A 27,200-nucleotide genomic window follows, 5' to 3' on the forward strand; every position below is an offset into this window, starting at 1 on the left:
TAATCTTTTATTTGTGGATCGTGTTGGCTATACTTAGACTTGTCTTTGTGTACTCTGAGTAGCTCAATAAAAAAACTTTTAAGTGTCAGTTTATTAAAAAAACAAAAACATTTTACACTGTAAATTCACATTCAGTAATACTGTTCTCAAGCTGTACAGTTAACATCACCACAATCACACAATCCATCAGCAAATGCAGCAAAAGACTAAATCCATGTAGGAAATTCTACGTGTATCTAAGCACAATCATCTTTTCACAAACAGTCCCATATTTTATTCTCTCCAATGTCAATGTACAGATCCACAGACACTCCCCAGGCCTCCTGAGATCATCAGTCAGCGACTGGTATGGTCTGCCATTTCTGTGTCCGAGCTGAGGCTGAGATCGGCTATGTGATACAGGGCGGGATCAGGGAGAGGGGAGAGGTGCGACTGGATGGTGTGAGCGCTTCTATCTCGTGACCGGACAATCGCTTGGCGCAGACAAGTGATCCACTGCTGCTTGCTGAAGGAGTCGTTGGCTTGCAGGCTGTATGGGTGAGCTTTGGAGCGCCCTCTGCTGCTCACACGGAAACAGTTCTTCACTGGGAGATGGAGGGACAGAGAGAAGGAGAAAGGAAATTGAATGGAATCAAGGTGGTAGGTTTCACATTAACTAATGGGGTGGAGTAGGACGGCTTTCTCTCAATCTATGGGCTTAGTTGTAGCCTAAATTAGACCTTTCTTTATCTGGCAAACGTGAAACAAAAGATATAAATAAACCTGAAAAAGTATACTTTGATAAAGTATGTATATGTAAGAAATTCACACCTTACATATACATTACTGTAGTGCTGAAAGAGTTGATCATTTAGTCAACTGACACAACATTAATCATCATTTATTAAGGATACCAACCGTTTGCTGGTTAAAGCATCTAAATTTAGACCTTTTGCTATTAATATCAATTAATTGATTTATAATGATGTTGTATGCACGTTACCTTTATCATTTCCTCCAGTGAAGGCTCCCCTGAAGGTGCCCCCTCCGCCAGCCTCCCCATCTGGGATCTCCTCCAGATTTATCAAGTCGTTGGGAAGAGGCTGTCTGTACACATGGAACAGCTGGCCTCCTTCTCTGTCCTCCCCCGGCCTGGTCAACACCAAAGCCAGCTCAAACAGGAATACATGCAGCCGCTGACAGAGGACAGAGGACAGAGGACAGAGGACACACACACACACACGTAAAAAAATCATCCATTATTCAGACATTACGGGTAACATCTTTTGGTTACAACACAAAATCAAACAAAGTACAGTTTCAAAATAAAGGGTCACACAGGGCTCATATAAAGATCAAAAGCTACACTTTTGCAGAGAGGAGCAAAGGTCTGTAAGTATATGGATCCACCCTGTCTTGGAGGACCTTTTTCAGATGAGATACAAACAAATCAGCAACCAAAGGTCAATCAAAGGAACCTTAGAGTAGTTAAACATAAAAACAGAGAGCCGCTACCTGGCCCTTGGTGTTCTTGAGCTCTCCGTGGCAGTAGAGGAAGCGGGACTGCTGGATCTCTGGTAGTCTCTGACTCTCTTCGAGGTAGGTGAGACCCCGCCTGAAAAACTGACACTCCGCCTCTCCTGTCTTCTTGTTCACCTCCGCCACAATGCTATGGATCAGCTCCAACTGAACAGAACAAAGTAGTTTTACACGTGTCATTTTGGTGATTAAAAACAGTGTGTGAGATCTTGGTTGGGTTCTGAATAGAATACGACTCATACTATATATTAAAGCAATAGGTAAACAAACATATGTCATATGTTTACTATGATAGCATCCTGTTTCATGTGTAAACCTTTTATGTCCACAGTAAAAGACTACAGGCATGTCAAATGCAAAACTGTCTCCTGAACTTATTTTCCATTTATCATTCCTCGAGTCTTCTTTAGTATGAAGTCATTGCAGACCAGCTGAACTGATGATCATGTCACATCACAGGATCACTGGCTACTGAAGTTCATGTTTTAAAAAACTATTTGCTCGTGCTGCCATTTGGAGGCGCAAATGTGCAAAGTATTTTAGATCTTAAAGCCAAATGTCTGGACTTCCCACACTTGCAGTCTGATGGATTTAATAATAAGCAAAGAAAAGCCTAAAATCTATACAACTTACAAAGCCTTAAATGTACAATATTTCTTTTGTACTGATGGATATTTGAACAGTACTGCGTTTTAATAATTTGGATTAGTGTGTTATAATCCAGAGCGGTTGATTTTCATGCAACTAAGAAAAAACATCTGACCACATATAAGATTGTGAAAATAATTAAATGAGTAGCAATACATAATTAGAGGTTTACTGTGTATGAAACATTACTAACACTGTATAAAAACCATTATTAATACATTGTAAATGAATAGTTAATTAAATTTCAGTAAGTTATTTTTATGTTAGACAATGAAATGATAATTTAAAATGTTAATTATCTGTAATGTTATAGTTTATGTTAATGTATTATTAGTTTATCCAATAATTACTTTATACATTTACATAGATTAGATAGTACTTTCAATGGTTAATAATTGGTTTGTAAACCATCTATAAAACAACTAATGCTTAGAATATATCATTAATGATTCATAAGTGGCTTATGAAGCATCAAGTAACATTATTTTGCCCAATTAAATATTTTGTTTGGTGATCTATAAAAGAGAGGTAGATGAATAATGTCTTTGTCATCATGTATTTTTTTTGTTTGTTTGTTTGTTTTGTCAATGCATATGTCACCATTATGTGTACCTTTTAATTTATAGTGAAGGAGTACTTTATGACTGCTGGCTGTCTCTATGCTAGTCCTATATGTCACCTGCCTAGGGACTGCAGATGAAAAAGAGTTATTTTTACTAATTCTGGCATATTTACATGGTGTTTTTATACAACAATGTTGATAAATATGCATGGTCCCTATCAAATAAACCAATAAAATAAAAATAAGATGATTATTTTACTATTTGTGCACTGATAATATCTATCTAAATCATGTTTATAGATGCTTTGCAAAGTATTTATTAACCATAAACAAGGTCATATAATCCTCTTTACAGTTAAAAATGATTTGGTAATGATGAACAAATACTTTATACAATATATAAAATGTTATAATGTGTACGACAATCAACTGTTAAAATAAATGATAGCATTACTAATAATTAACAAGCGTCATTGGTTGTTAACAGTAAAATCACTATTAACTTACATTTAATCAACTATTCATTTACTATTTATTAGTGCTGATTATTATAAAGTGTTAAGGAGACCTTTTACTAGTTCATGTAAAGGAAACTCAGGTCTATCTAAAGCAGCACACATCTTGTATTAACTGCCAATGTGGAAATCATTCAGGACCTTCTAAAAAAGACATTAACATGAATGTGCAGGACACCAACTTACAGCATCAGATAATGTGTCCTCATCCGGGTGCTCTGGAGGCGTGCACTTCTGTATCTCTTTCAACAGGAGGGGGTATTTGACCAAACGGCTCCGAGGGAGATCCAGGAAGTTCCACAGGTCCAGTTTCCTACTAAACGAAGACTCCTGACACAAGCGCAGGAAGTGCTCAACTTTTTTCTCGTTCTTTTTCTGGTCCAGCAGCGCTTTGGCACACACCTGGTTACAGCAGTATGTAACATAGGCCTCCAGGCAGGGAAACTGCAGACAGGGAGATTGGAGGAACAAAGGAGAAATGTGCAGCCAGTTAATCAGGTGTCCTGAGACTGCCCAATAAAATGAAGATTACATTTAAAAAAAGAAAAGAAGCAGAGATGCACACAGACTGAACTCTGTGACTGTGGTGTGGAGGGGAACATAATCAAGTAAAAACAGGAACTGGAGAAAGTGAAGGTTGGGTGTGCCATTTTCTCTTCTTCTCTCTGTCATTGGTTTCCATGGAAACACTCACCCAGTTCATCAGAGTAGGCCCCACCTCTCCGACTGTCTTCTCTAATCCCCTCAGCCGCTCAAGACGATACAGAAGATCTGGTGTAAAATAAAGATAGAACACTCATACTGTTGAAGTCTTCTAGATTTTTTCCGACTGAATGCCTGGGTTACTACAGCTCAGAGACAGGTGAACATCACGCTCAGCAAACTCTCACTCAGTTATAACATGCAACCACAAGTAAATAAATACGCACTCTCCCTGAATGGCTTTACATTCTTGATTTTGGGGCTGAACAACAGTTCAAATCAGTATCTCAGTCATCCAGGTCATAGTTCTATGGAAGATGCATATATCTTGTAATAATTGATGTTTAATGCAGTGGTGGTCCACTGTTATGCATCTTATCAAAGAAAACCCATCATATATGTATCACAAAACCTTCAAGATGACAATTGAATTTGACCAAAATTGAATTGACTTGGAATCGTTAATTTGGACAGAACAGTGTGAAACAATGAAAGTAAACAAATGATATTTTACTTTTCACTCAGCCATAATTACCTTATACATGATTAGGAAATGAGGAGGTTGATAATAATAATAATAATAAGTTTATTTGATATAGCACCTTTTATAGACAACATCACGGAGTGCTTCACATGATAAATATTGTTAAAATACAGTAAGATCCAAACAGAAAATGAGAAAGCAAAAAAAGGAATAAAATACCAATGGAAATAAAAGATTACCCTTTGAGGACAAAAGACGCACCAGCGAGTCCTAGCGATGTTTGACAACACTCCTACTCGAAAAGCGATTTTAGACATTTATTTACTATTTTATCAATATATTGAGCTACTTTTGTGAACCCAACACTTTTGTAAACTTATTTCAAGCACCAAAACAATTGAGTGCAGGTATGTTTGAGAAATTTCAAAAAGCGAACATCAACTTTTCAGCTTTAGGGCCAAATGATCACTTTACACATTGCTCTGGAACAAATTTGGGCTCCACTTTACAGAAAGCTGAGTTTGTTCTGAACATTTTGCTATGAAACACAGATCAGTTATATGCAAATACCCTTAAAGGTAAATTTAAGAAGAAATGTTAAATGCCCTTAGACATCAGAGGGTTAAAGACTTAAAAACCCAAAGTTAGAAACATGAGAACCAAAGACTTTAAACAAATGGGAGAGTGTGCATTGCAGATAGATGGTTTACCTTGATGGAGAGGAATGAGAGAGTCCAGTGTACCAAAGATCTGTCCAAGCTCACTCTCTGTCAGGATGTCCAACTTCAGCATGGGCTCATAGTACACCTGGTAGCACACAGAGACCAGGAGGCAAAGGTAAGGAAAGAATGTATGCAGTACCGAAACACGCGTGAGAAGCTCAGATCAGCAAAATAGTTCTGACATAATAGAGGTCAAATGCTATTGTTTTAGTCGACAAGTACCTTCTTGACCAGACTGAGGTCCTCAATGAGTTGTTTCTCACCCTGAGTCAGCTCATAGATCACCTGCAGAAGACACATGCACACCGACATGTGGATACAAGCACATGCAAACACACGCCTGGATACAATGTGAAATCCACAGAGACAGACAGCATGAACTCTCACAGCTGATTGTTCAATAAAGGAAGTTGAGCCTTGAGTGCCAGCTCACATCCTCTTTCAAAACCCCTGTGCAGTGTAGAGTGTAGAGTAGGCACTAGTCACACTCCAACCACAGCCCCACAGCTTGACCCACATACCCTACCAAAAACATTGCATAATATTAAATAACCTAAAACTGGGTGTTATAGAGAAAATCAAATGTCACAATATTTTTGACCAAATACATTGATATTGCGGCAAAATTGTAGGGTTGACTATTGGCGCTTTTACAAAATATTGACACTATGAGATTTTTTTTATAACTAATCATCAATAATGTGGATATAATCACTAAGTGGGTAATGGCAAATAAAAGAACAGCTGCAACAGTCTGGTAAGTTCAGAAAATGACATCACTTAACTGTAATGTTGCCTATAAAACCAGGAAAAGACAACACTTGTGTCATATTGCGATATTGAAAATGCTAGATGATATCTAGCCTCATACAGTTTATCGATATAATATTGATAGATTGCACAGCCCTAAAATAACCCTGCAGAAAGTTTAGTCCCTGCAGCTGAACTAAACTTAAGCATGCTGCCCCTCGCACCTCCTGTCGTTTGATCTCCTTTGCAGTGAGGTCATGACTCTCCACAGTGTCACTCCAACATTGGCTGTTGCGCCGGCGTGGAAATGACGAGGCCTTCGTGCGAGGGCGCAGGGGAGCCGGGGGCAAAGGTCGAGCCTCTGTGCGGAAACTAATGGACCGCTGTGAAAATAGCAAAGTAGTAGAAGGTCGGTACCTATTCATTTTGCATAACAACAGGTGTGTCAGTGTGTTTGTGACTTGTTACCGAAATGGACTGTCCAATGCGTTTCAGAGCAGGGGTCTTCACCGGGGTTATGACACCGGTTAGGCTGTTGGACTTAACCACAGGTTTGACCCTTTTATTACTGGGCTCCTAAATAGAAATCAACATTTAAAAAAAAAAAAAAAGGTAAGAATCCAGCTTTGGCAATTTTTAACAAAATGGTCCTCAAGCTTATCAGGGTGGGTCATTCATCCAACTATTACTGGCGGTACGTTAGAAGGACTTTAAAACAACTGAATGCACATCTGGTACCTGCAAAAGAGGAACACCTCACCTCTGAATTCCTCATGTGGTCAGACATCGTCTCAGCCTCCTCATCTTCCTCTTCATCCTGATGACACACAACAGGTCACACACAACAGAACAAGCTTGAAGTGAACTTGAGAAAGAGAGAGATGTCGAGATGGGTGATTTGTTGCATGGTGCGGATCTCTCATTTCCTGTGTGACTCTTTCAAAGAGGAAGAAGGCTCTGTAGTAAAATACAAGATGTCTGCCTGTTTTGTGCCACACTAACCACATCAGCTGTATAGTCACTGCAGTATCAGAGTGAGATGTATTTAAATACCTACAGTAAAAATTTATGCGTGATACATGTGATAAAGATGCCAGCAAAACAGGTCAACTCGAAAAGTGGAAAATCACAGTGGCTAAAATGTGGCAGGATGTGACTGATGTTAAAACAACATTTAGAGGTTTGTGTATTCGGGGAGCTTGTGGCTGCACAGCTAAACATGATGTTCACATCTCTCATCAGCTCTGCACTCAGCATTGTGGTCACAAAGGTAAGGTTGACTAACTTCCGCTAGTTACAGAGAAACACAGAGAGAGACACATTAGATAAAGAAGAGGCACTGGAACACAGGGTTTTAATGGTGCATGTCAGATACCACTCACCTCTATGATTCTGATAACAGGTTCAGGGGCCGGGTCTTGTTTTCTCTTCTTCAAAAAAAAAGAAATTTACGAGACAGTGAGTTTCTTGGCATTTAAGAGAGTACCCACGTAGGTTTTAGATGAGAAAATTGAGGTGTAAGAAATAAGGTAGATGGGGTGACTAACCCCAGCATGGTCACAGGCGATGGACTGTGTCTCTCCTTGCGCTGCAGACCTAAAAAGGGCAAAAACCTAGAGTTATTTTACTTGAAATACAGCTTAGAAACACAAAACACAACACCCTGAGTAGCTGAATGGATCCTAGTTGCATGTGCCTTCATAACTCATTTAACAGATTTGTGCCTCAAGTTATATAAAAGTACATTTACAGAAAGGTAAAGACTTAGAGTACTGAACAGAAAGGGTTAAGCTTTACCATTAAGCCAGATGTGTACCAACTTTAATTACCATTTATCTCCTTACATATTTAAGTATACTACCCTGTTAGATTTTTGAACCTCGCCCCAGACTGATTTCAGCATTAATATACAGTTTGTGGCACCTCAAGGTAGAAAAAGGTAATGAAAGTAAGGTACCATACCAGAAAGTCCTCGTTTCACCAGTCTCCTCCACATCCATCTTTTCTTTGCCTTCAATGCATCTTTACAGAAACATTACACATTCTCAAAATACAAGGGTTAAAATCCAAATTCACAGCAGTCTTTTCTGCGTTTCAGTAACTTACAGCGACTTGTTTGCATGGAGCTCGTCAGAGTTCAGTGTACTCCTTCCTCATCTCACACCAGACCACATCCTTTAGGGTTGCACACTCACATATCCGCTCAGAGGAGGGTTTAAAACTCAACTCGTTCAAACCTAATCACACCAACTAACAGATCGAACTTTAACACCACTTTGTAGTTCGACTGAATTATTTAAAATGTGACAAGAGGAAATGAGAGTACATTGATGACAGCAAATTATTCATGAAGTCCCTTTTTTTTTTTAAACAAATATTTTTGCAAGTTCATGTAGGACTGAATTTCTTACATACTCTACATTGAAAAAAGAATTCCAAATAGTTTTTTTTATTTTTTTTATTAAATGTTAAGTTCACAGGTAGGCGTTTAGCCGATTTAGGCTGTACTTCCCGGATATGTTCGAGAATGAAACTTCTGATGAAAGCGGCTGAAGCACGTCAGACACGAAAAAAAAAAAGAAAAAAAAAAAAAAAAAAAAGTATGACACCTTCAAATTGTTGTTTTAATTAAAGTATTACACTACAAAGTGACATTTAATAATTTATTTAATCATCAGTTATCAAATGACCACACAAATGCAGGGGAGTTTTTACATGTTTATTCACTATCACACTAAGTGCTCCCATTTCAAGATCCATCTCATTGCCTTGCTCTTATAATGTAATGTCATTTGGAGTTAAAGTAAAAAGAAGACAGTTTATGATCTACAAGGTGTGCACCAAAACAGTCGGCCTCCCCCACCCCAAAAGAAAAAATAAAATAGAAATGAACAAAACACATGAAATATAAAGAGAATAAAGAGAAAACTGATGTCATGTGCAAGAGCCCCTCCGAAGCCAGAGTGCTAGTTGAGGTGGGTGTAGTGGTGCCTCAAACCGGCAAGGGTTCATATTATGCCAGCTGAGATACTCAGATTACTTTCCAGCCAGGAGGGGCTATTGACTCTGGTTTAGCGGTGTCCTCAGGTGCTCCTACAGTTTCAAATGTGGGGTCTCGGGTAGAATTAAGGGCAAGGATACGGCCTGGTGGCAAAATGGATTTTCAATACATGTCACCATTTCTGGGATTCTTGGCTGAAATTTAATGAGGTACATCTTTATAAAAAAAAAAAGTCAGGGGGTCAGGTCTATGAGACAGGGGTTGGAAGAGGGAAGAGAGCAAGTAGAGTGGAGGGGAGAGAGTTGGCTGCATTAAAAAGATCCCTCCTTAAGTGCTGAAGGCTAGTAAAGAGTTTGAGGATGTTTTAGTGGGACACTGGCTGGGCTTTGGAGTACCAAGAGAACACTAATGCTTAGAATTAAACCGAGCGGAAAGGTTCTGCTACTGAGAAACATCAAGAGGTCCAGAATACATGCTCCCTTCCTTCAATGACCCCCCTGTTCCCACAGCCGACCAACAACTGATACCTAACACACATACAATTAACCTTAAATCAGCTTACTGGGGCTATGTACATTCAGGCACAGGTTTAAACAAACCACAGGCCTAAAAAAAACTGATTGATCCAATAGAGCTGACCTGGATCAACCCACCCATCAATCCCCAATTCCCTCCTCAAACACCCACACCCCCTGTCTTCCCACCCTCCTGTGGATAGGATCATCGTGGAGCTCAGCGGATGGTGTATCTGACATAGGGCACTTCCACGTCTTCGTCTGACAGGTCATTACAGCACAGCTCAAACACCAGGGCTTTCACATGCTTGCCTAGCTTCTTTTTGGACACCTTGGTGACAATCTCCGTCATCCTACAGGACACAGAAGAACACAATTAGGACGATGAATAAAACACTCAAATGTTATGAATCTCAAGTGCATCAGACAATATACTCACGGCAGGTCCAGTCTCTCTTTGAGTTTGGCAGCAGGCATGAAGAAAGAATAGAGCATGGACACTCCCTGAGAAAGCATGGTGATCTCCAACTTATGCTCATTCTGACAAAGAACAGAAAAACAAAAATAGGGTTGGTTAACTGTACGCCAGAAACCACATGGTCGCAAACTGAAGAGGAGTTGATGAGAACGTACTTTAAAGTAGTCCAGGAACTGTCGGAGTGTCATCTCCTCTCCATTGGGCTGCAGCCCAGTGACCTCGAAGCGATCCCACAACGTCCAATCGATTTCATAGTACTGCAAAAACAGTGAAAAAGCGAGGGTTGATGCCAATGATTCAAGTCACAGAGAGACCTCACAAACGGCACCCAGTTATTGCTGCTCTTTCTAAATGCATTAAAAAGCAGGGTAGAAGACAAATAAAACAAAACCTTTATATTTCTCCTCAGCACACACTGATACCAATCAGCATGAGAAGGCGAGTTGCAGTCACTTACACCCAGGCAGACACACTGCATCTGCCTGGTGTATCAGTATTAGCATGGCTGGATCATCATCGGAGACTAAAACATCTAATAACCTGGGTGTGGGCGTGTGTCTAGCACGACAGTAAGCATGATCGGCGGTCGGCATGCAGTAAATGACTCTGGGTTACCTTATTTGACAGAATTGACACATTTGACACTGACCTGTTTCTGACAATTTCATAAACAAAATGTATATTATTGCTTGAGTAAATTCAATTCAATTTTATTTATAGTATCAAATCATAACAGGTTATCTCGAGACACTTTACAGATAGAGTAGGTCTAGACCACACTATAATTTACAGATAAATAATAAATAAAGCCCCAATTAACAAAACTGGTTAAAAAAAAAAAAATTATATTTAAGAGAGTCCAGTACAGCCTGACTCTGGAGATAAAACTGAGATTAGCCAAAAATCCCTCTATGCAGGAAAAACCCTGATACCTACATTTCAGAGAGGACACTACATAGATTGCAAAATACGTTGCTACAGTGGAGACACATACATCCTCAAAACATATCTGATCAGCGCAAAACAAGTAGTGATACACATGCAGCTGCCTACCTTGTGTGTGGGAGCAGCGATGGGCTCAGAGAAGGCAAAGAAAGGCAGAGCCAAGTTCATGAAGCCATTCTTGAAAGATTCCAGCTTCTTGTGTCCTTGGACAATCTTGATGAGCTCCAGACACACCAGGCCCACCACTGCGGCCGTGGTCGTGGCGATGGCAGGAATGATCTTGCCAGCTATCAGTTTGCTCTGTATTGGGTGGTGATGAGCACCAGCATAATGAGGAAATATAACAAAGTTGATTTTTGTTTCAAAAAGAGATACAGTTGCAGCAAAACCGTTCAAAGTTATTTCAACCAATGCCAAAAAAAACAAACAAAAATGTGTGCCCCCACCTTGTGTCTGTCCGTGGGGGGAATGTCATAGTTCTCTGCCCTCAGGTTGGATGATGCTACAATGAAGTCCATGTGGAAGTTGGTATCATCATCCTGTTAACACAGGGCGCACAGCCGTCACAAAAACAGGACTCGATTATTTTGCACTGAGGACCAAAAGTAAAGTTGAGGCGATTATAGAGAAATGAAGATGTAGGAGGAAAGATAGTGTACCTTCTCAAAGTCAATGGCGCACAGTTTGAACTGGGAAGTCTCAGGGGAAGGCAGCTGGGCCTTCAGCTCCTCCAGTCTGCAGTCATCTATGTACAAAGACGACAGTTGTACATGTGTCTCACAGTATCAACATGAGCTATTACCAACAAGAAATAATTGACTTAAACTCCTTAGCCGATGATCTCTGAACTTAATTGATTACTTTAAATGCTTTGTTGTTGATGCACAGATGGGTGCGTCTAACCAACAGAGGAATTGCTATTCTGCAGCTCCTGATCAGAGATTTTAACCCCTGCTGCTCCTTGCTTAAATGCATTAAAAGCAGGGTAGAAGTCAAATAAAACCTTTATATTTCTCCTCAGCACACACTGATACCAATCAGCATGAGAAGGTGAGTTGCACTCACTTACACCCAGGCAGACACACTGCATCTGCCTGGTGTATCAGTATTAGCATGGCTGGATCATCATCGGAGACTAAAACATCTAATAACCAGGGTGTGTGTGTGTACACAATAGTACGGCAGTAAGCATGATCGGCAGTGCGCATACAGTTACCTTATTTGACAGAAACCTATGCACTAACGGTTATTTCTGACAATTTCATAAACAAAAATGTATATCATGCTTGAGTAAATAGAGCACTGGTTAAAAAAAAATTATTTAAGAATATATTAATATATAATCATTTACCAACAAGAAATCTTTAACTTCAAACTCCTTAGCAGATGATCTCTGAACTTAATTGATTACTTTAAATGCTTCGTTGTTCATGCACAGATGTGCGCGTCTTACCAACAGAGGAATTGCTATTCTGCAGCTCCTGATCAGAGACGTGGATTTTAACCCCTGAACGAGGGGTGAAGGGTGGCACCTTGACGTCCTGCAAGATCTTAATCACACCTGCACGATCAGTGCTGCCTTGCATGCCGTACGTGTGGGCAAACAGGTTGGCTCCTGCCATTACATAGTCCATGTGCAGCTCCTACAAGAGAGCACTCCTGTCATTGTCAGGTCTTGAGACTGGATAGACTAGTTCAGAGCAGATAATGGTCTAGTACAAACTAAACACAACAAACCCGTACTTACATTGCTGGTGCTGAATTCTAGGGGGTGAGGACACCTCTTTGGGCCAGACCAGAAGGGGGCACCAGAGCTGGTGAGCTGAAAAAGCCACAAATAATAAATTAATACTTAAAGATACCTGAAATGCAGTGTGTGCCCTCGGTTTGTTTTCCTGGAGACCGGAGGGTGGGAGGTGGGAGAGGGTTCCTGATTTTGTTCAATTGTGTTTGTATGTTCAAAAACAAAAAGATCCCTGAAATGCAAAACCTTATCAGCTGGGGTTGGAAATAATGGTTACATAACAAGTCTTATTAATTATGACAATTTCATTAATTACATTGCAAGCCTTTAATTAGATAGCATTAATAGAGAAATGACTTCAGTCAGACCAGATCGGGGCATTTTGGTTCATGTTCAGTGTAGTCTCGCATTGCCAGACCTATCGCCACAGCACTGTGATGGGTCCGGCAACACCACACATACATTTTAGGATAGGAGAAAAAAAACAAACAATCACAATCATCTTGGGCAGCGACAAGCTCCAGATGCAGCAATGATGGCTCTGCAAAATAGTCTCGGGAAGGACATTTTGGTTTAGGTGGAACATTTGCACCCAGCAAAAAAAAAAAAAAAAAAAAAAAAAAACGGCACATACAAGAACTGAACACAACTTAATCAACATGCGATTACAGTTCACAACCACTTAACAGCTGGGTTGAATAGTTAACATGTGTTATATGCGCAAACTGCAAATAACTTCAAATTGGAAAACAATAAGTAACAGGGGAAATGGCAATGTTTTGAGTCCATGTGAAAAAGGAGAAGCAAGCATTCCAAGTCAACTGTGATATTCATCATGCAGTGAGTTTGATATGTACCTGATCTGGGGGGAAGTTGTGCAGGAGCTGGCGGATGTTGTTGCTGTATTGGCACTGCCAGTGGTTGCGTGCCCAGGCTACACAGTCAGCCCAGCTGTGGGGGCAGTCTGTGACGAGACTTTTGTAAACCGCCTCCAGCACCTCCACAGGCTGAGCTCCAGGGAGCTTCAGAGTACGCTCCATGAATTTAGGATCTCTGCAAGGACAAAATCATAAACTTCATACGATGGTTAAACATGTGAAGAGCTGCCGCTTTCTGTTCATCTGTTCACCCAGAAGGGTTGATTTAAGAATAATATTATGCATGGGATTTTTTTTTTTTATCCTTCAAGGTTTAAATATAGTCTGTACCAGTGTCTGTACTAACTACCACAAAAGCAACAGCTTCTTTATATCACACCCTAGAATTACGAGGACCTTGCTGAGACCTTTTACAGATTGATAAGTAGTCTTGAGGCGAGCTTGTACAAGTACTGAAGAGTTCACCAAGAAATTCCACAAACACCTCACAGTATCACCTGCTCCCAACTATTAATGCAAAAATGTAATTTTGCCAATCTAAAACAACTTTCGTAAGTGATATCACATGGTCACTTTGGTATGACCGGGAAGGCAACTCACGAGAGGTACTGCATGGCGTTCTCTGGTGGTTGTTTGAATAGTCCCTCAAACTCATCGCGGGCCCACTGAACAGGAGATAGAGAGTAGATCAATCATACACTCAATTCACTAAATCAGAAGTACAGTATGTGTGTAAAACTAAAAACTGATTGAGGTAGTGTTATCTAGAGCTGGGCAATACAATTTAATTCTCCGTTTAAAAATCACATTGTGAAAATTCTCAGGAGATATTGCGGTTCTCCTGTTTGAATTATTGATTAAATACAATCTTACCAAAAGCTGTTACGGCAGGGCATATTCAATAATTCTATACACTCTACATATTTTGTATGCGCCTACTGACCTGCAGTGTGTGTTCAATGGCATTTGGGAAGTTCTTGAGGGTACAGATGGGGATGGACTTCTCAGGTGGGTCTTGGCTGGAGCTGTACGACTCTGTGAGGAAGGGGATCACAACCTGGACATTGCCTTTGGTACCCAGAGTACCAGACTCCAGTAAGGGTTTGCGGTAGTACACACACCTCCGATCCATGTACATACCTGCACAACGGGCACAAAACACAAGGCAGAAGACAGAGCTTAAATGAAGAGGGCGATGTATGATTTCAAGTGTCAAGATCCTAAATTAGATTGTCCATACATTTTTTTTTATAATTTAAATTTCTGTGTCCCTTACGTGCATCAACATTGTCCAGTGCATTTGTCACTCCATCAAGGCTTTCAAAGAAGTCGTCATTGTACACCCTCTCGGTGTCAGGGCCCACCCTGTTCTGGTGACCGGTGATCCTGATGGAGGGGTTCATCTGCTTTACTGCAGCGGCAGCTGTGTCACTCTTCATTTTCTATTACCACAGACATACAAATGATATCAATAGTGACCTTTTCCTTTTGATGAAATTCAAACAATATTGCACCTGACCAGCAAAAAACCGCTACAGTGGTCATAGTTGATTACTTGACTGATTTGTGGTCCACACAAAAATACTCTACTCTAATTTCTGTGCACGATGTGTAGTCTTTTATAATGAAGGCCCCACCAATAAGCAGGCATGAAAACGGGTCAGGGGTGAAAAAGGTGAGAAGGATATTACCCCTCTAGGGGGTCCGGGGGCATGCTTCCATATTTTAAAGCATCAATCTGATGCATTTTGAGATGCATTTTTTGCCAACCAACAATATAATATTTCAATATGCACTCATTAATAATAATTTGACTGGCAAAACAGTTAAAGTCCTTCTGACATTACACAATAATAAGTCATAATTTTTAAAAGAGTTTTGGATCAATTTTTACTTCTTCCAACCATATGTTAAAGAGTCAATGTAGATTTACATATTGCAATAATATAATCCTACAATGAATCATTGTGAAAACTAAAATGTAGTACTTTGGCCAGGTCATCATCAAAAAAGCGAATTAGTACATTCAAGATTTTGTCCATGTTGATATTAGCTGCTTTATTTACATATATTAAAAACGTTGCATTGTTTATCTTTTCATAGAGCTAGACGTCTAAACTCTGGGAAAGCCGTTATGTTTAAATACCTGCTATGCTGAGTCCAAACAGACAGCTTTGTCAAGGCAGTTTGGGCTTCAGATAGCTTTTACAAATCATGTTCCGCTATGAACGTGCACACACGTATTGTTTGTATCACGGTCGGTCAGTAAAGGAACAGTCGCAGTCTTAACAGTAGCTGTCGTTGCCGGTAACTTACTCGTACGACAGAGTGCACGGACCGAAGCTTTGTGACTAGCATCTAATGACTAGCAAGCACTTTCTTACCGCTGCTGCTGTCCAAAACATGCGCTGCAGAAGCAAGCACCCGGCTCCCTCAAACGACTTCCCGTCTCCACCCTTTACTTCTTGTCCTCCATTCATGCCCAGCGCCATTTGTTTTAACTACTTTCTCAACTAAAGCTACAAGTTTGATAAACTTTGCCTACATTTTTTTTAGCCGCGTTACCACGGAGAACACACCGGCACCGCACTCTGACATTTCGGCAAAGACCTGCCTACTTTGCATCTGATTGGCTAGAACTCGTTTCATTGGTTGGCGAAAGTTCAATGATTGGTTAAATCCATAGACAGTATGGTTAAATCCAGCGCATTAAAACAAATCCCATGTGGACTTTTTAATTAATTAATTTTTCTAAAATAAGCTTAAAATGTTTTCAGAAACACGTTTCGGTGAACTCCTCGTAAAATAGGAGATCGTATTCTGAATGAGAAAAAAAAATCCAAGAGCAGCTAGACCCACGTGACGCGTTCGTCCAATCAGCTGCCAGTTTTCATTTTTTGGGCGACAATACAGATTAGTGCTGCCTGCTGAGTTTATTCGTTTCAACTTTCTGTCACTGTTTTGGTAAGGAGTGATGTGGACGTGATTTGTGTGTAATCAGGAGAAAACGTCAAGTCTAATGGACCCACAGCCTGCTGCTCTGAAGCCTGGCATCACCACACAGCCAGCGTACGGTAATGTCTTCCATAAGTTCACATGGATCTCCCAGACAAGCATATTTAGTTAGTCCGTTTATCTCTGCCATTGTTATTTTTCACACAGAACCGGTCTGGTTAAGGTTAACTTAACTGACGTTAGAAAGGCCCGCTAAAACAAGCTCTAAAGTTAGCTATCGGAGCTAACGTTTGACTGTGACAGACAACAGAGAGAGAAACAGACTTTGCTTTTGGTGTGCGAGCTCCAGGTGAAGTCGGGAAAGCCGTTGCTGTAATGATACAGTAAAGGCAGAGGTTGACCGCGGTCAAGCCGTCGTGCACGGCAACAGAGATGAGGTGCTCTGTTTTCTGTGCTATTCCTCTCCAGCATTTAGCAGCAGCCTAGAACACTTGTACGCGTATACTGTCCCCGTCAGGTCCAGGACAACTACATCCCCGGGTATCTACGGTACTGTAGAAAAACGAGCAGTCATGTTTCCAGAATTTTGTTATCGAATTGGTACCGAAGTACCGGGTCTCATGACATCCCTTGTTCCAATACCAAATACCAGAAAAATTCCCATGTAAGTGGACAATGATGTAAGTGACCCGAGACATCACAAACGGCACCCAGTTATTGCTGCTCTTTCGAAATGCATTAAAAAGCAGGGTAGAAGACAAATAAAACAAAACCTTTATACATTTCTCCTCAGCACACACTGATACCAATCAGCATGAGAAGGCGAGTTGCAGTCACTTACACCCAGGAAGACACACTGCATCTGCCTGGTGTATCAGTATTAGCATGGCTGGATCATCATCGGAGACTGAAACATCTAATAACCTGGGTGCGTGTGTGTCTAGCACGGCAGTAAGCATGATCGGCGGTCGGCATACAGTAAATGACTCTGGGTTACCTTATTTATAAAGCGACTTTGAGTTTGTGAAAAGCGCTATAAATTATTATTTGACCTGTTATTTCTGACAACTTCATAAACAAAAATGTACATTATGCTTGAGTAAATAAAGTCCCAATTAACAAAACTGGTTGATTGTTAAGTGTCTTGTCAATCTGCTGCACTGCTCGGAAATGTCAAATTCAAATCGATAAATGGCCAACTTGTGTTCACTATCTACTTAATATCTACCAACCTAGAGAGTTAAGCAAAGAGGATACTGACCGTAACGTCTGAGGGTCTGAAGAGGAACTGTCTGTTGAGGTTGGACTTCTCTATGGTGTCCATGTCTGTCACAATGACCTCTCCCTCCCCGCCTGCCAGTCCAATCATGGCAAAGTTTTTCAACAGCTCGCAGCCAATGGCACCAGCTCCGACCTGGAATAATAAAAGCCTTTCAGTGAGTAAAGCTCTCCAAGTCCATTGACACCATTTAATAACCACCATCCATTTACAGTGCTCAGTAGAGAAATCCAAGTAGTATACCAGTGTTTCCCCCTCATGCTGCTGCTGCATAAATTAGTGTACATACAGAATTCAACAAAATAGTTTGTTTCTACTGAAGGTGCAAATCTTTTATGGGGCTAGACTAGACATTTGGGAACATAAATACAGTGGCAAACAATTATTTGCTACATAAAGAAATAGTTGAGTAATGGCGTCCTGAGCAGAGAATGATTTCACCTTTCTAGGCTGGTTGACACCAGGCCCTTCTCAGTTGTACAGTCACCAATGGACACCGCTCAAATGCCTCTGGGCGCAATGTTAACAAAAATCTGAATTGCCGTCGCTGCGCTATCGTCATAGTGTAAAGCCCGCCTCAACGGTTGTGATTGGTGCCTCGATTTGGAAAAATTGGAAATGGGCTTGAATGGGCTACGTGTGCATGTTCGTTAATGTGGCCGTGAAAAAAAAAAGTATGCATTTCACATTATTGGGGAACGGTCTGTAAATGTTGGAGGTAATTCTAGCATGCAGTTTTCCCCCCAGTATTTACAGTATAGTCCCTTTGAAAACTGGTCATCAACATACTGTGTATAAAATAGTTTAATTTTTATTTTTTAAGGCTAAATACTTTCTTAAACTCCACTATAGTTTTGGGCTTTAGCTTGACAATACTTTTTTTTTGTTGGGATTTAATAAAAAAAATAAAATAAAAAAAAATGTATGGGCATTTCCACCTTTAATGATAGGACAGCTTAGACATGAAAGGGGAGAGAGAGGGGGAAGACATGCAGGAAACCGTCACAAGTCGGACTCGAACCCTGGACCTTCCTCATCGAGGAATTAACCTCAATGTGTAGTGCTCCTGCTCTACCAACTGAGCTAACCAGCCACTACACAGACAATACTTGTTTGTATGATTAATTCATTGCTGGTTCTGGTCTTTTCATGCGATTTGTTTAAGAAAAAAATAGAATATCACTAGACTTCTCATTTAAATCTCCCATAGAAACAGGATGCCAGAGAAGATGCTGAAAGTTTTCCATTGGCCAACTCACCAGGAAGTAGCGCTGTTTGGCAAGCATATCCTGCAACTTGGTGCCAAACACTGCAATTTGCCCATCGTATCGACAGTTCCTCTGGGAGAAAAAGACAAAAAATAAATAAAAAATAGTTTAACACCATCACGTGCATCCGTCCTCAGTATAAGTGTGTAATGTGCTCTGAACACCTACAGGGGCGCACTCTTCCTCCTTGAGCTCAACTCCTTCCTCTTCAGCCAGGCACTCCAGGGCATCAAAGTACAGCCACTGCATTATGGGCATAAATTTTCCAGTGCATGCCTGAAAGAACAAGCAAGTAAAACAATGTAAAGAAGCTTTCATGAAAGAATGATAAGGTTTGAACAAGCTAGTGCAGTACATGTCCAAACATATCTAATCCGAGATAACCGTACCACCACTCCACAATCACACTTACACATTTCATTAACTTTTATAGCAATATACTAAAAAAAAAAAAAAAAAAAAGTGATTTAAAGAGACAAAACACCTTACTACAGCAGATACTCTAGGACTGAATCCACCTCAATTTGCACACAGTGTATGTCACTGACCTTCATCACTTCCTGTGCAGCCAGACCGCCAATAAAGGCATCGACAGGGGCCAGGTCACCAGCAGCAACAAATGACAGCTTTTTGATAAGGGCTTCATCCAACTGCTCGACTTTAGCTGAACCCGTCTGGGCAGAGTTCACCTCTTTGGCTAATGTCAATAGCTCATCACCATCAGCCTGGAATACACACAGCTCAGCATGTTACAAAATGCCAAAGAAAACTCACTGACTTCATTAATGTAATGTCAATTTTTCCATGCTGCACAACGCTTTATTTTTTTGGGCATTTTAGGCCTTTATTTATATAGGACAGCTGAAGACATGAAAGGGGAGAGATGGGGAATGACATGCAGCAAAGGGCCGCAGGGCGGAGTTGAACCTGCGGCCGCTGAGTTGAGGAGTAAACCTCCACATATGGGTGCCCGCTGCACCAGATGAGCCACCAAGGAGGTCGCTGCACGACTATTTATGTGTAATCCTCCAGTGATTTTTGGTTTTTGCATGTAATGATAGAGGCTAAATTAAATTACTACAACTTTCCCAACAATACAACTTGTCTTATTTGACTTAAATGTATTAAATGCCATTACCAAAAAATGGTGCAAGTAGTTGGGTTTTATCCATAATCATTAAATTGAAAACTTGAAGCCACGGGTATTTTTTTATTATAATAAATAATGGTAAGATTTACCTGGCTCCAAGGTGCAGGAAGGTGGTTGTGTTTCTTCTGGAAGGCGTGGATAGCCTGGAAGCCCACGTGCAGCTGTCCTGGACGCTCAAACTTGGCAAAGTCTGTCAGTATGAACTCTGGCTCACTCATGGAGGAAGAGATGGATTTCTGCACCGAAAGAAACACGATAGTGAGGTTGAACTCGTTAACACGAGATTTACAGTGGTAGTAATTGGGAATAAATGAACAAACTCCAAGTAATAGACACACACCAAAAAAGGTCTATAATGGGAAGAAAAAACTGTTTCTATAAATGTACTGCTATGCCACGGTGAAATAACTGTGTGAAAAATGGCAAACACTTACAAAAGAAATCTTCTTGGGCATCTTGACCTGGGAAACAATTCCTCCTCTTACGTAATCTGTAAAGCCAGATGTCTCACAGATGCTGAAGGTGTAGGGACCTGGACAAAGAATAAGTTATGTCAATTTGTAACCATTATAATCAAACTAACCAAAACTTGGCTTTTTCTCAAATACAAAAAGGTCTTACCAAGAACTTTAATTTCCACAGGCTGGCAGCCATTGAGCTCTGTCATACCCTGAACCTCTGTGAAGGTGACATAGTCTCCACTCTCAAAGCCATGACGAGCCTCATCCAGACATGTCACAACCCCCTGATTGTCCTGGAGAAACCAAGAGCGAACATTGTGTCAAAAATAAAATTGTTGTCTTGAAGCTCGTCCTTATTCCTAATAGTAGAAAGTGGTTGGAAAAGCATTCTTGGCCAGATGTTAGGACTAACCTTGGTGATCATGGAAATCATGGCACTCAGCGGCTGCTCTCCATTGGTGTCGTACACGGTCATATCCTCACCAAAGTCACAGAAAAGTTGGCTACAATACACGTGAACATAAGCATTAGAGACTGACAGACTAGTTAGTTTACACTTCTTGTGAAAATGGTAAACAAACAAGGGTAAGAATCTTACCCAAACAGACCACGTGTGTCTGCCACGATTAGCTTTATTCCTTTGCTGTGGCAGAACTCTCCCACTTGCAGCTGCTCTTCCAGAGTGGAGTTAGTCAGCACTACCACCTAGATTGCAAAAATAGACCTTTAAAAACACCAACTTTTCTTTACATTCTGACTGCTGAAATGAGGGGCACTAGCTTCTACTCAAGTTATACCTGGAACTTTGTCATGTAGTCTTCGGTGAGTTCTTCGGTGTAGGCATTCACAGGAACATAGCTGTTGAGTTCAGCCAGACGGTGCTGACTCACCTCTGCTCTGTTCTTCCCCAGGTCCTCCTCCCGAAGGTAAAACTAATCACACAATAATATACATAGAATGTAAGGAAATATTGATACTAAGTCAATCAAGCAATAAGTCCCTATTAAGGCAACAAGGAAAATAGAGGCCATGTCCACATTGAGACACATACATTGTCAAAACGACTAATACTAAAAAGGTTATCAGAGCATTTTGGAAGGGTTTTACAGCCACACTTTAATACCAAAACACACAAAGAAAAAGCCAAATCTTATCTATCTGCTCTTTCAGTCGGGTGACAAATTGGGGCACTCACAGATTTAATTTAGTAAGAATGAGAGACAATTTAGTCACCCCACTTGCTCTCAGCACTTTAACAGGGGTTACAGTAAGAAACCATTTGGGAGCCTGAAAAGCTGCCCTGGAAGAAAATGTGTACAATGTATTGAACAAAGTATTGTAAAACTACTCTCTGAATACAGGCATGGTGCCTGAGAACTTTTATCCCTGAGTTTACACCTCTGCTCAATAACCTCTTATCTATACAATGATTTATTTGGGGTTTCAATGTGTATTGACATTTAAAATAAGCAATCAGAGAAAGCTGAAGGTACGGATTGCTTCCTTACAATTCTGCTGAACCCCCAAACATGTCCGTGAAAGAATAGGTCAATGTTTATTTTTCACATCCATTTTCAGATGAAACAAAAGAAAAAAAGCATTGACTTTGTGCAAAAGAAAGACCAAATTAGAGAGGAAGAGATGAGTTTTCAAAATGTTGCCAAAGTGTGGACATGGCCCGATATTCAGTGGCTGATTAAAGGCCACTTCCTATAAAAGATGGATGATATGTCGAATAAGTGACAGAAATATGCAAAGGCTATTCCATTCAGCTTGAATGAGAAGGGAAACTGGGGCAAAGGCCAGTGGCCAAAATAGAAATGATGAGAGCACAAGGTTAAACTCAGACTGGGTCACAGATACAGCTTATATATGCAATCATACAATTATGTAAGGTGACAAAAAAAGATGTCTCTGCTGAGCCTCCAAACTGAAAACCTAAGCAGTCTATTCACACACTTATCTGCATGGCCTTTAATAGACAAATCAGAAGTCAGGGTCACATGCTGATAGACCTAAACAAATCTATCCACTGTAATGATGTCCTAAAACAGGCTTTAGCTCTAGTATGATTATGTCCCAGGGAGAGGCCACTCACGGACAGATCTGGGTCAGCCCATGGATAGCAAGGGTGGGGGTGGCTACAGAACTCTTTTTGGATGGCAACAATACTACACAGCGTGTGACTCATAACGGATAGAGCCACATTGCACTTTGGAATCAGGCTCAAAGATTATGGCACACCATGTGAATATCCAATAAAGCAAAATGGCTGAGTGAACCAAGGTCTGCCTGACTGAATAGAAGAAAAAATTAAAAATTGCTGTACTATTGAAAAATGTGAATATACGTGGAAGCTTTCACACACCTGAGAGGAGAGGTCTCTCCATTCTGCAACTCCTTGGTCGTGCACAGTGACACTTCTAACTCCTCCCAGGATGATGTTCTTGGCAATCTCAACTCCAAGACCTCTCATACCAGAGATTAGGACGTTGGAGTTCTGCATGCGCTTCATTGCTTCATGGCCCAACACGTAACTACAGAAGGAGAGGAAGTATCATCAACACAACTATGCATTGTTTAACAACTAGTCCAAATATAAATACTTAAAGTTTGTCAGTTTTCCTTCATTAGGACACACATTCACAGAGATAAGACTTACAGTTGTCTGGAGTACAGGCCTTCATCAATCTCAGCATCATTGCCATTCTTAGCCATGCCCTGGGGAAACACAAAGGAAGGGTTGCAATAAATGTATGCAACAAGTTTTACCAGAGGTATATAGTGTATGTGTTGGTGCTTACGTTGGCAGGTGTGTGGGACAGATCAGTTCTGACAGAGTTAGAGGAGGAGCAGTGGGATCCCGTCTTCGTCTCTGTTCCTGACAAGCGACGCTTCTTGGACAGCGGCGAGCTGGACATCTGTGCATAAACACACACTGTTAAAGGCCGTCATATGAGGTACAACAAGCTGCCCCATGTTGCCAAATCTTTTAGTTTAGTTCAGTCTAAATCTTTTAAGTTTATATCAGTTAATATTTATAATTTTGTGTATGTATGTATGTATGTATGTATGTATGTATGTATCTATGTATGTATGTATGTATATCGCTTGACAGCTTCAATGATTAAATAAATCAAGCAGACAGAGGCAATCCAGTGTGCAAGTTTAACAATGGCTTAAAAATAATATTCAAATAAGTGAAAAAAATATATATAAATCAATACTACAGTTCCATTATTATGTGTATCCAAGATAAATGCTACCCAAACCCCTTCATGTTGAAGAGAGGATTTCTAGTCTAGGGAGCAGCTGGGCTGGCTGCAGGCCAAACACAAATCTGCTAGAAAACGAACTAAGCCTGGGAAGAGACATGAATAGCAGCATTATCAGTTCTTTTCATGGTCAGGGACAGGACTGGCTTGTTTATGTACTTCTTTTGTTCATTATGCCAGTATTTAAGGACCACCAACATCGTTTCAACAAAAAAAGCTGAATCATTAAAACTTCACTGCGGTAAAGTGAGCAACACCTCATGGTGGCCTGCAGGTGTGGACCCAAGGACCATACAATGCCGTTGGAACTATCCTTTGTATGAAGATATAACAAAGGGCGTTAGCCAAAATAATCAAACATCCAAGAACATTGTGTTTAATGGAATAATTGGGTCAACCCAGTCACTTCGGGAAGTGAAAAAAGGCCGCAGTCTCTCGAACACATTCCCACCGCACGGCGAACATAATCAGCCACAATTTCCGCATCCAATGCAGCTAAACTTACCTGAGTCCTAAAAGTGAAACTTAACCGTTGATAAACCTTCCTACAACTTCATAAGGGGGTTGGGCCAAGTAACAAATAACGTTACAACCAGCTAAAATAAAATGTAACCTTTCCATTTTACTCGCAGTCGGTCGCAGTTCGTCAGAAATGAAAATAAAAAGGCATCCGGAGTGATACAGCAAAGCAAATATCAATTAACACCAAGAGGAAACCGATGAAGTAGGTTGTGTGCCACTAGCTAATCAGGTAAGTGATTTGGCAAAGTGGACAAAGACGGAACATTAATAACTTAAGAGGCAAGAAAACACCAGCGTGCCAGCCTATCCATTAGCAGCTCGGCCTAGGCCTACATTTCCCCCAGTGCGGAACACAACTTTACAAGCTAGCAGCTGCGGCTATATGCAACCTACTCGCAAAAGACAGCAAGGGGTTGATTTTGACAGCTAGCTACCATAGCTCATCCACTGATATGGATTAATATTTCAACACCCCAACAACAAACACCATCCAACTTTAACGATCAATGTAAGCAATGTTTGAGAACGATGGACTAGCCATTACAGTCGTGCTCCATTGATTTCTCTTTTCTTACCAATAATCCTTCTCGGTCCCTTCCCAATGCAAACCCGCTCCTCTCCCGCAGTATACAGATGTCAGTAATAACGATGGATGAAAATTCGAAGATTTGTACAAAGAAAAGAAACGCGAAGCGGGATAAGGATGGTCTGCGCTATATTGTCGAGTCACTATGTCGTTGTGCTGAGAGTCTCTTCTATGTAATTGCGTTGCTGGCTTTGCGACTGCAGACGGGAACAAAACCAAAATGGCAGATGGAGAGAAAGGGGCGGAGGAGCTGTGACGCATGGGCTAAACTATTCAACAGGAAAGGGTGGCTGTGAGCACGCTGCTCAGCCAAGCGCTCAGTTCATTGGCTGCTAAACATGAGCCAACTTCATCCCGCCCCTGCAACCAGAAGAGGCATGCCATGTTACTGTACAATGAACTGCATGACCACGAGCAATCCATGCAAGACATCTTCAATATATTCTAAAAACGCGCAGAAAATGTTTGACAAGTGCATGAAAGCATAGATCCAAGCACGGACTATTTTATATTTTCCAGTAAAGACCAGTCTATCGGTACTGAATGAAATCCAACAACAGCATCTTTGTTTCAGTGACAAGTTAGCGTGATAGTAGTCTTGTTGTGGAAACTAGACTACATACACAAAATGTACACTTACAAAGTGCATCGCCAAAGTAAATAACATCTTAAGAGTAACCAAATTGGATATATCCTCACTACAACGCCAACTGGTGTGACGTTATTGTGGTTTGAAGATATTATCCCTTTCCTATGTTCAGCAAAACACTTGTCAAATCTGATGGTGCTACAATGATAACAGACAGGTAACATTAGGTAGGCTACTTGCTAGCTATGGTGATGCTGAGCGTCTGGGCCCTCAGTCACATTGAGGTTAGGGGTGAGCATTCTTTGCAGAGGAGGAGTATTGGGGGAGGGGGTGCCTGGCAAATGACAAAGGCCCAGGAAAAGAGTGGGCCGCATATTCTCGGGTACACATGTCGAGGGGATCCCCATTCTCATCTTTTTGCTAAGAATTGATAATTTGTTTTTACTGTTCTCCACTCTTCTATCGGAGCTGAAACGTATGGATATCATTTATGTGACGTTAACAGACTTCCTAACTTGGCAAGCTAAGAGGAGACACTAGCTTGTCAATATTACGTTCACGTTACTATAGTAACATCGATTGTCGTCCTATATTAACGTTAACCAAATACTTATTTTGAGATTAAATATTGCCAGTAGTTTCTAGCAAACGCTGCGTGATGCAAGTTAGCTAGTGTCTACCTTTTAACATTGCGTCCATCTAATGTTTGTAGCAAACTAACGTTAGCTTCCCAGCTACCGTTAACGTTAATCACCGCAGACCATTAATTAGCAGCATTCTCGCGTACATCTAACGTGCAAATTCCAATTAAGAGATAACGGTTACGTACCAGTGGCTTATTAGCAATGGTTAGCCGAGGCGCACAGCTGAAATGGTTCAGCTAGCCGACAGCAACTAACGTTAACGACTACCAACGCAGATCAAACGACTGCGTAGTTGTTAGCTTGTGTGTAGCTAGCTTTTAAGCTATCTAGCCATCCAACGACTTTTTCCTACTTGTCCCGATATAGCTAACTAGCTAACGTTAGCCAACTAGCTGGGGCTAACACTACCAAGACGAGAGCTTACACAAGTGTGCAGAACTTACCACATCCGATATTACTCGGCCTGATCTGTAGTATTAAAATCGGCTTGTATTTAAGCAAGAAAACTAACAAACAATGTGATAAATCAACACTGCCGCTGATTGCAAACTGAAAAGTGTGTCAGGGTGGCGGGCTCTGTGTGAGTTTTTCCGCTGGACGGCTGCCCCGGCTGTTCCAGAACCGTTTCCCCTCACTCTATTTCAGTTGAAAGCAAAGCAAAGCAGCAACATGTGCACGTTACAGGCCACAACCATTATTCCCGTCCAGGGGTATCATTAAAAAGTAAATCTAATTGATTTATCACAAGTACATCTTATTGTTCTTCTTTAATGTTCAACCACACTATATACAAGGTAAAGTGTATTACATTCTACACCGCTAAATAGTGTAATAATATGTATTAACCGTTAACGAATATTTTCTTCCCCCTGTGCCTTTACGGGCATAGACTAATCCTAAATTCACGCTGGGCCAGATGGGACTTGTAGGCATGGCGGTTAACTGTTCTTTCAGCACTAGCCATAAAAAAAAGCATAGTTGTAATTCATTAGGCTATATATGGCCCTGT

General features: G+C 40.8%; 2 protein-coding genes and 3 non-coding genes across 7 annotated transcripts; all 5 read right to left on the reverse strand.

Annotated features, from left to right (window-relative positions):
* Window positions 1-73: 73 nt before the first annotated feature.
* On the reverse strand, window positions 74-8,064 carry arhgef3l (Rho guanine nucleotide exchange factor (GEF) 3, like). 2 transcript variants are annotated; one of them, XM_039800221.1, is made up of 13 exons: window positions 7,864-8,064; window positions 7,449-7,497; window positions 7,284-7,334; window positions 6,662-6,718; window positions 6,370-6,477; window positions 6,126-6,284; window positions 5,374-5,436; window positions 5,140-5,236; window positions 3,938-4,014; window positions 3,430-3,687; window positions 1,495-1,665; window positions 983-1,175; window positions 74-584 (listed from the first exon to the last, which is right to left on the reverse strand). In XM_039800221.1, exons 1-13 carry the CDS (start codon window positions 7,899-7,901, stop codon window positions 337-339), a joined length of 1,569 nt encoding a protein of 522 aa, XP_039656155.1. In that variant the 5' UTR covers window positions 7,902-8,064; the 3' UTR covers window positions 74-336. The 2 variants fall into 2 exon arrangements, with proteins under 2 accessions (XP_039656155.1, XP_039656156.1); XM_039800222.1 differs by lacking the exons at window positions 7,449-7,497; window positions 7,864-8,064 and having other exon boundaries at window positions 6,662-7,191; window positions 7,284-7,335.
* A 486-nt stretch (window positions 8,065-8,550) lies between these two features.
* On the reverse strand, window positions 8,551-26,834 carry uba1 (ubiquitin-like modifier activating enzyme 1). 2 transcript variants are annotated; one of them, XM_039800204.1, is made up of 26 exons: window positions 26,635-26,834; window positions 23,380-23,496; window positions 23,238-23,296; window positions 22,944-23,112; window positions 21,373-21,507; window positions 21,174-21,280; window positions 20,988-21,078; window positions 20,736-20,868; window positions 20,549-20,646; window positions 20,204-20,350; window positions 19,513-19,689; window positions 19,133-19,240; window positions 18,956-19,036; window positions 17,679-17,831; window positions 14,739-14,904; window positions 14,406-14,602; window positions 14,063-14,127; window positions 13,442-13,637; window positions 12,588-12,662; window positions 12,294-12,483; window positions 11,500-11,585; window positions 11,287-11,379; window positions 10,949-11,140; window positions 10,051-10,152; window positions 9,857-9,957; window positions 8,551-9,770 (listed from the first exon to the last, which is right to left on the reverse strand). In XM_039800204.1, the coding sequence occupies exons 2-26, from the start codon at window positions 23,494-23,496 to the stop codon at window positions 9,635-9,637; spliced, it is 3,174 nt and encodes a 1,057-aa protein (XP_039656138.1). In that variant the 5' UTR covers window positions 26,635-26,834; the 3' UTR covers window positions 8,551-9,634. The 2 variants fall into 2 exon arrangements, with proteins under 2 accessions (XP_039656138.1, XP_039656137.1); XM_039800203.1 differs by lacking the exon at window positions 26,635-26,834 and adding an exon at window positions 24,948-25,179.
* On the reverse strand, window positions 10,296-10,417 carry LOC120559929. The gene has a single exon (XR_005639384.1). It is a non-coding gene; the product is annotated as a small nucleolar RNA U6-53/MBII-28 (small nucleolar RNA).
* LOC120559928 lies at window positions 11,853-11,974 on the reverse strand. The gene has a single exon (XR_005639383.1). It is a non-coding gene; the product is annotated as a small nucleolar RNA U6-53/MBII-28 (small nucleolar RNA).
* On the reverse strand, window positions 17,202-17,323 carry LOC120559930. Its single transcript, XR_005639385.1, has one exon. It is a non-coding gene; the product is annotated as a small nucleolar RNA U6-53/MBII-28 (small nucleolar RNA).
* Window positions 26,835-27,200: the final 366 nt, after the last annotated feature.

The sequence above is a fragment of the Perca fluviatilis genome, chromosome 5 (genome assembly GCF_010015445.1).
Source record: "Perca fluviatilis chromosome 5, GENO_Pfluv_1.0, whole genome shotgun sequence".
Lineage (NCBI taxonomy): Eukaryota > Metazoa > Chordata > Actinopteri > Perciformes > Percidae > Perca > Perca fluviatilis.

Coding starts and splice junctions, on each gene's coding strand:
- arhgef3l (XM_039800221.1), bottom strand. CDS start 7,901: ATGGATGTGGAGGAGACTGGTGAAACGAGGACTTTCTG. Junction 6,478..6,661: donor ACCACATGAGGAATTCAGAG/GTGAGGTGTTCC, acceptor ATTTCTATTTAG/GAGCCCAGTAATAAAAGGGT. Junction 1,176..1,494: donor TCAAGAACACCAAGGGCCAG/GTAGCGGCTCTC, acceptor GTCCTCTGTCAG/CGGCTGCATGTATTCCTGTT.
- uba1 (XM_039800204.1), bottom strand. CDS start 23,496: ATGTCCAGCTCGCCGCTGTCCAAGAAGCGTCGCTTGTCAGGAACAGAG. Junction 20,647..20,735: donor TGTGGAAATTAAAGTTCTTG/GTAAGACCTTTT, acceptor TTCTTTGTCCAG/GTCCCTACACCTTCAGCATC. Junction 11,141..11,286: donor CCCCCACGGACAGACACAAG/GTGGGGGCACAC, acceptor CACCCAATACAG/AGCAAACTGATAGCTGGCAA.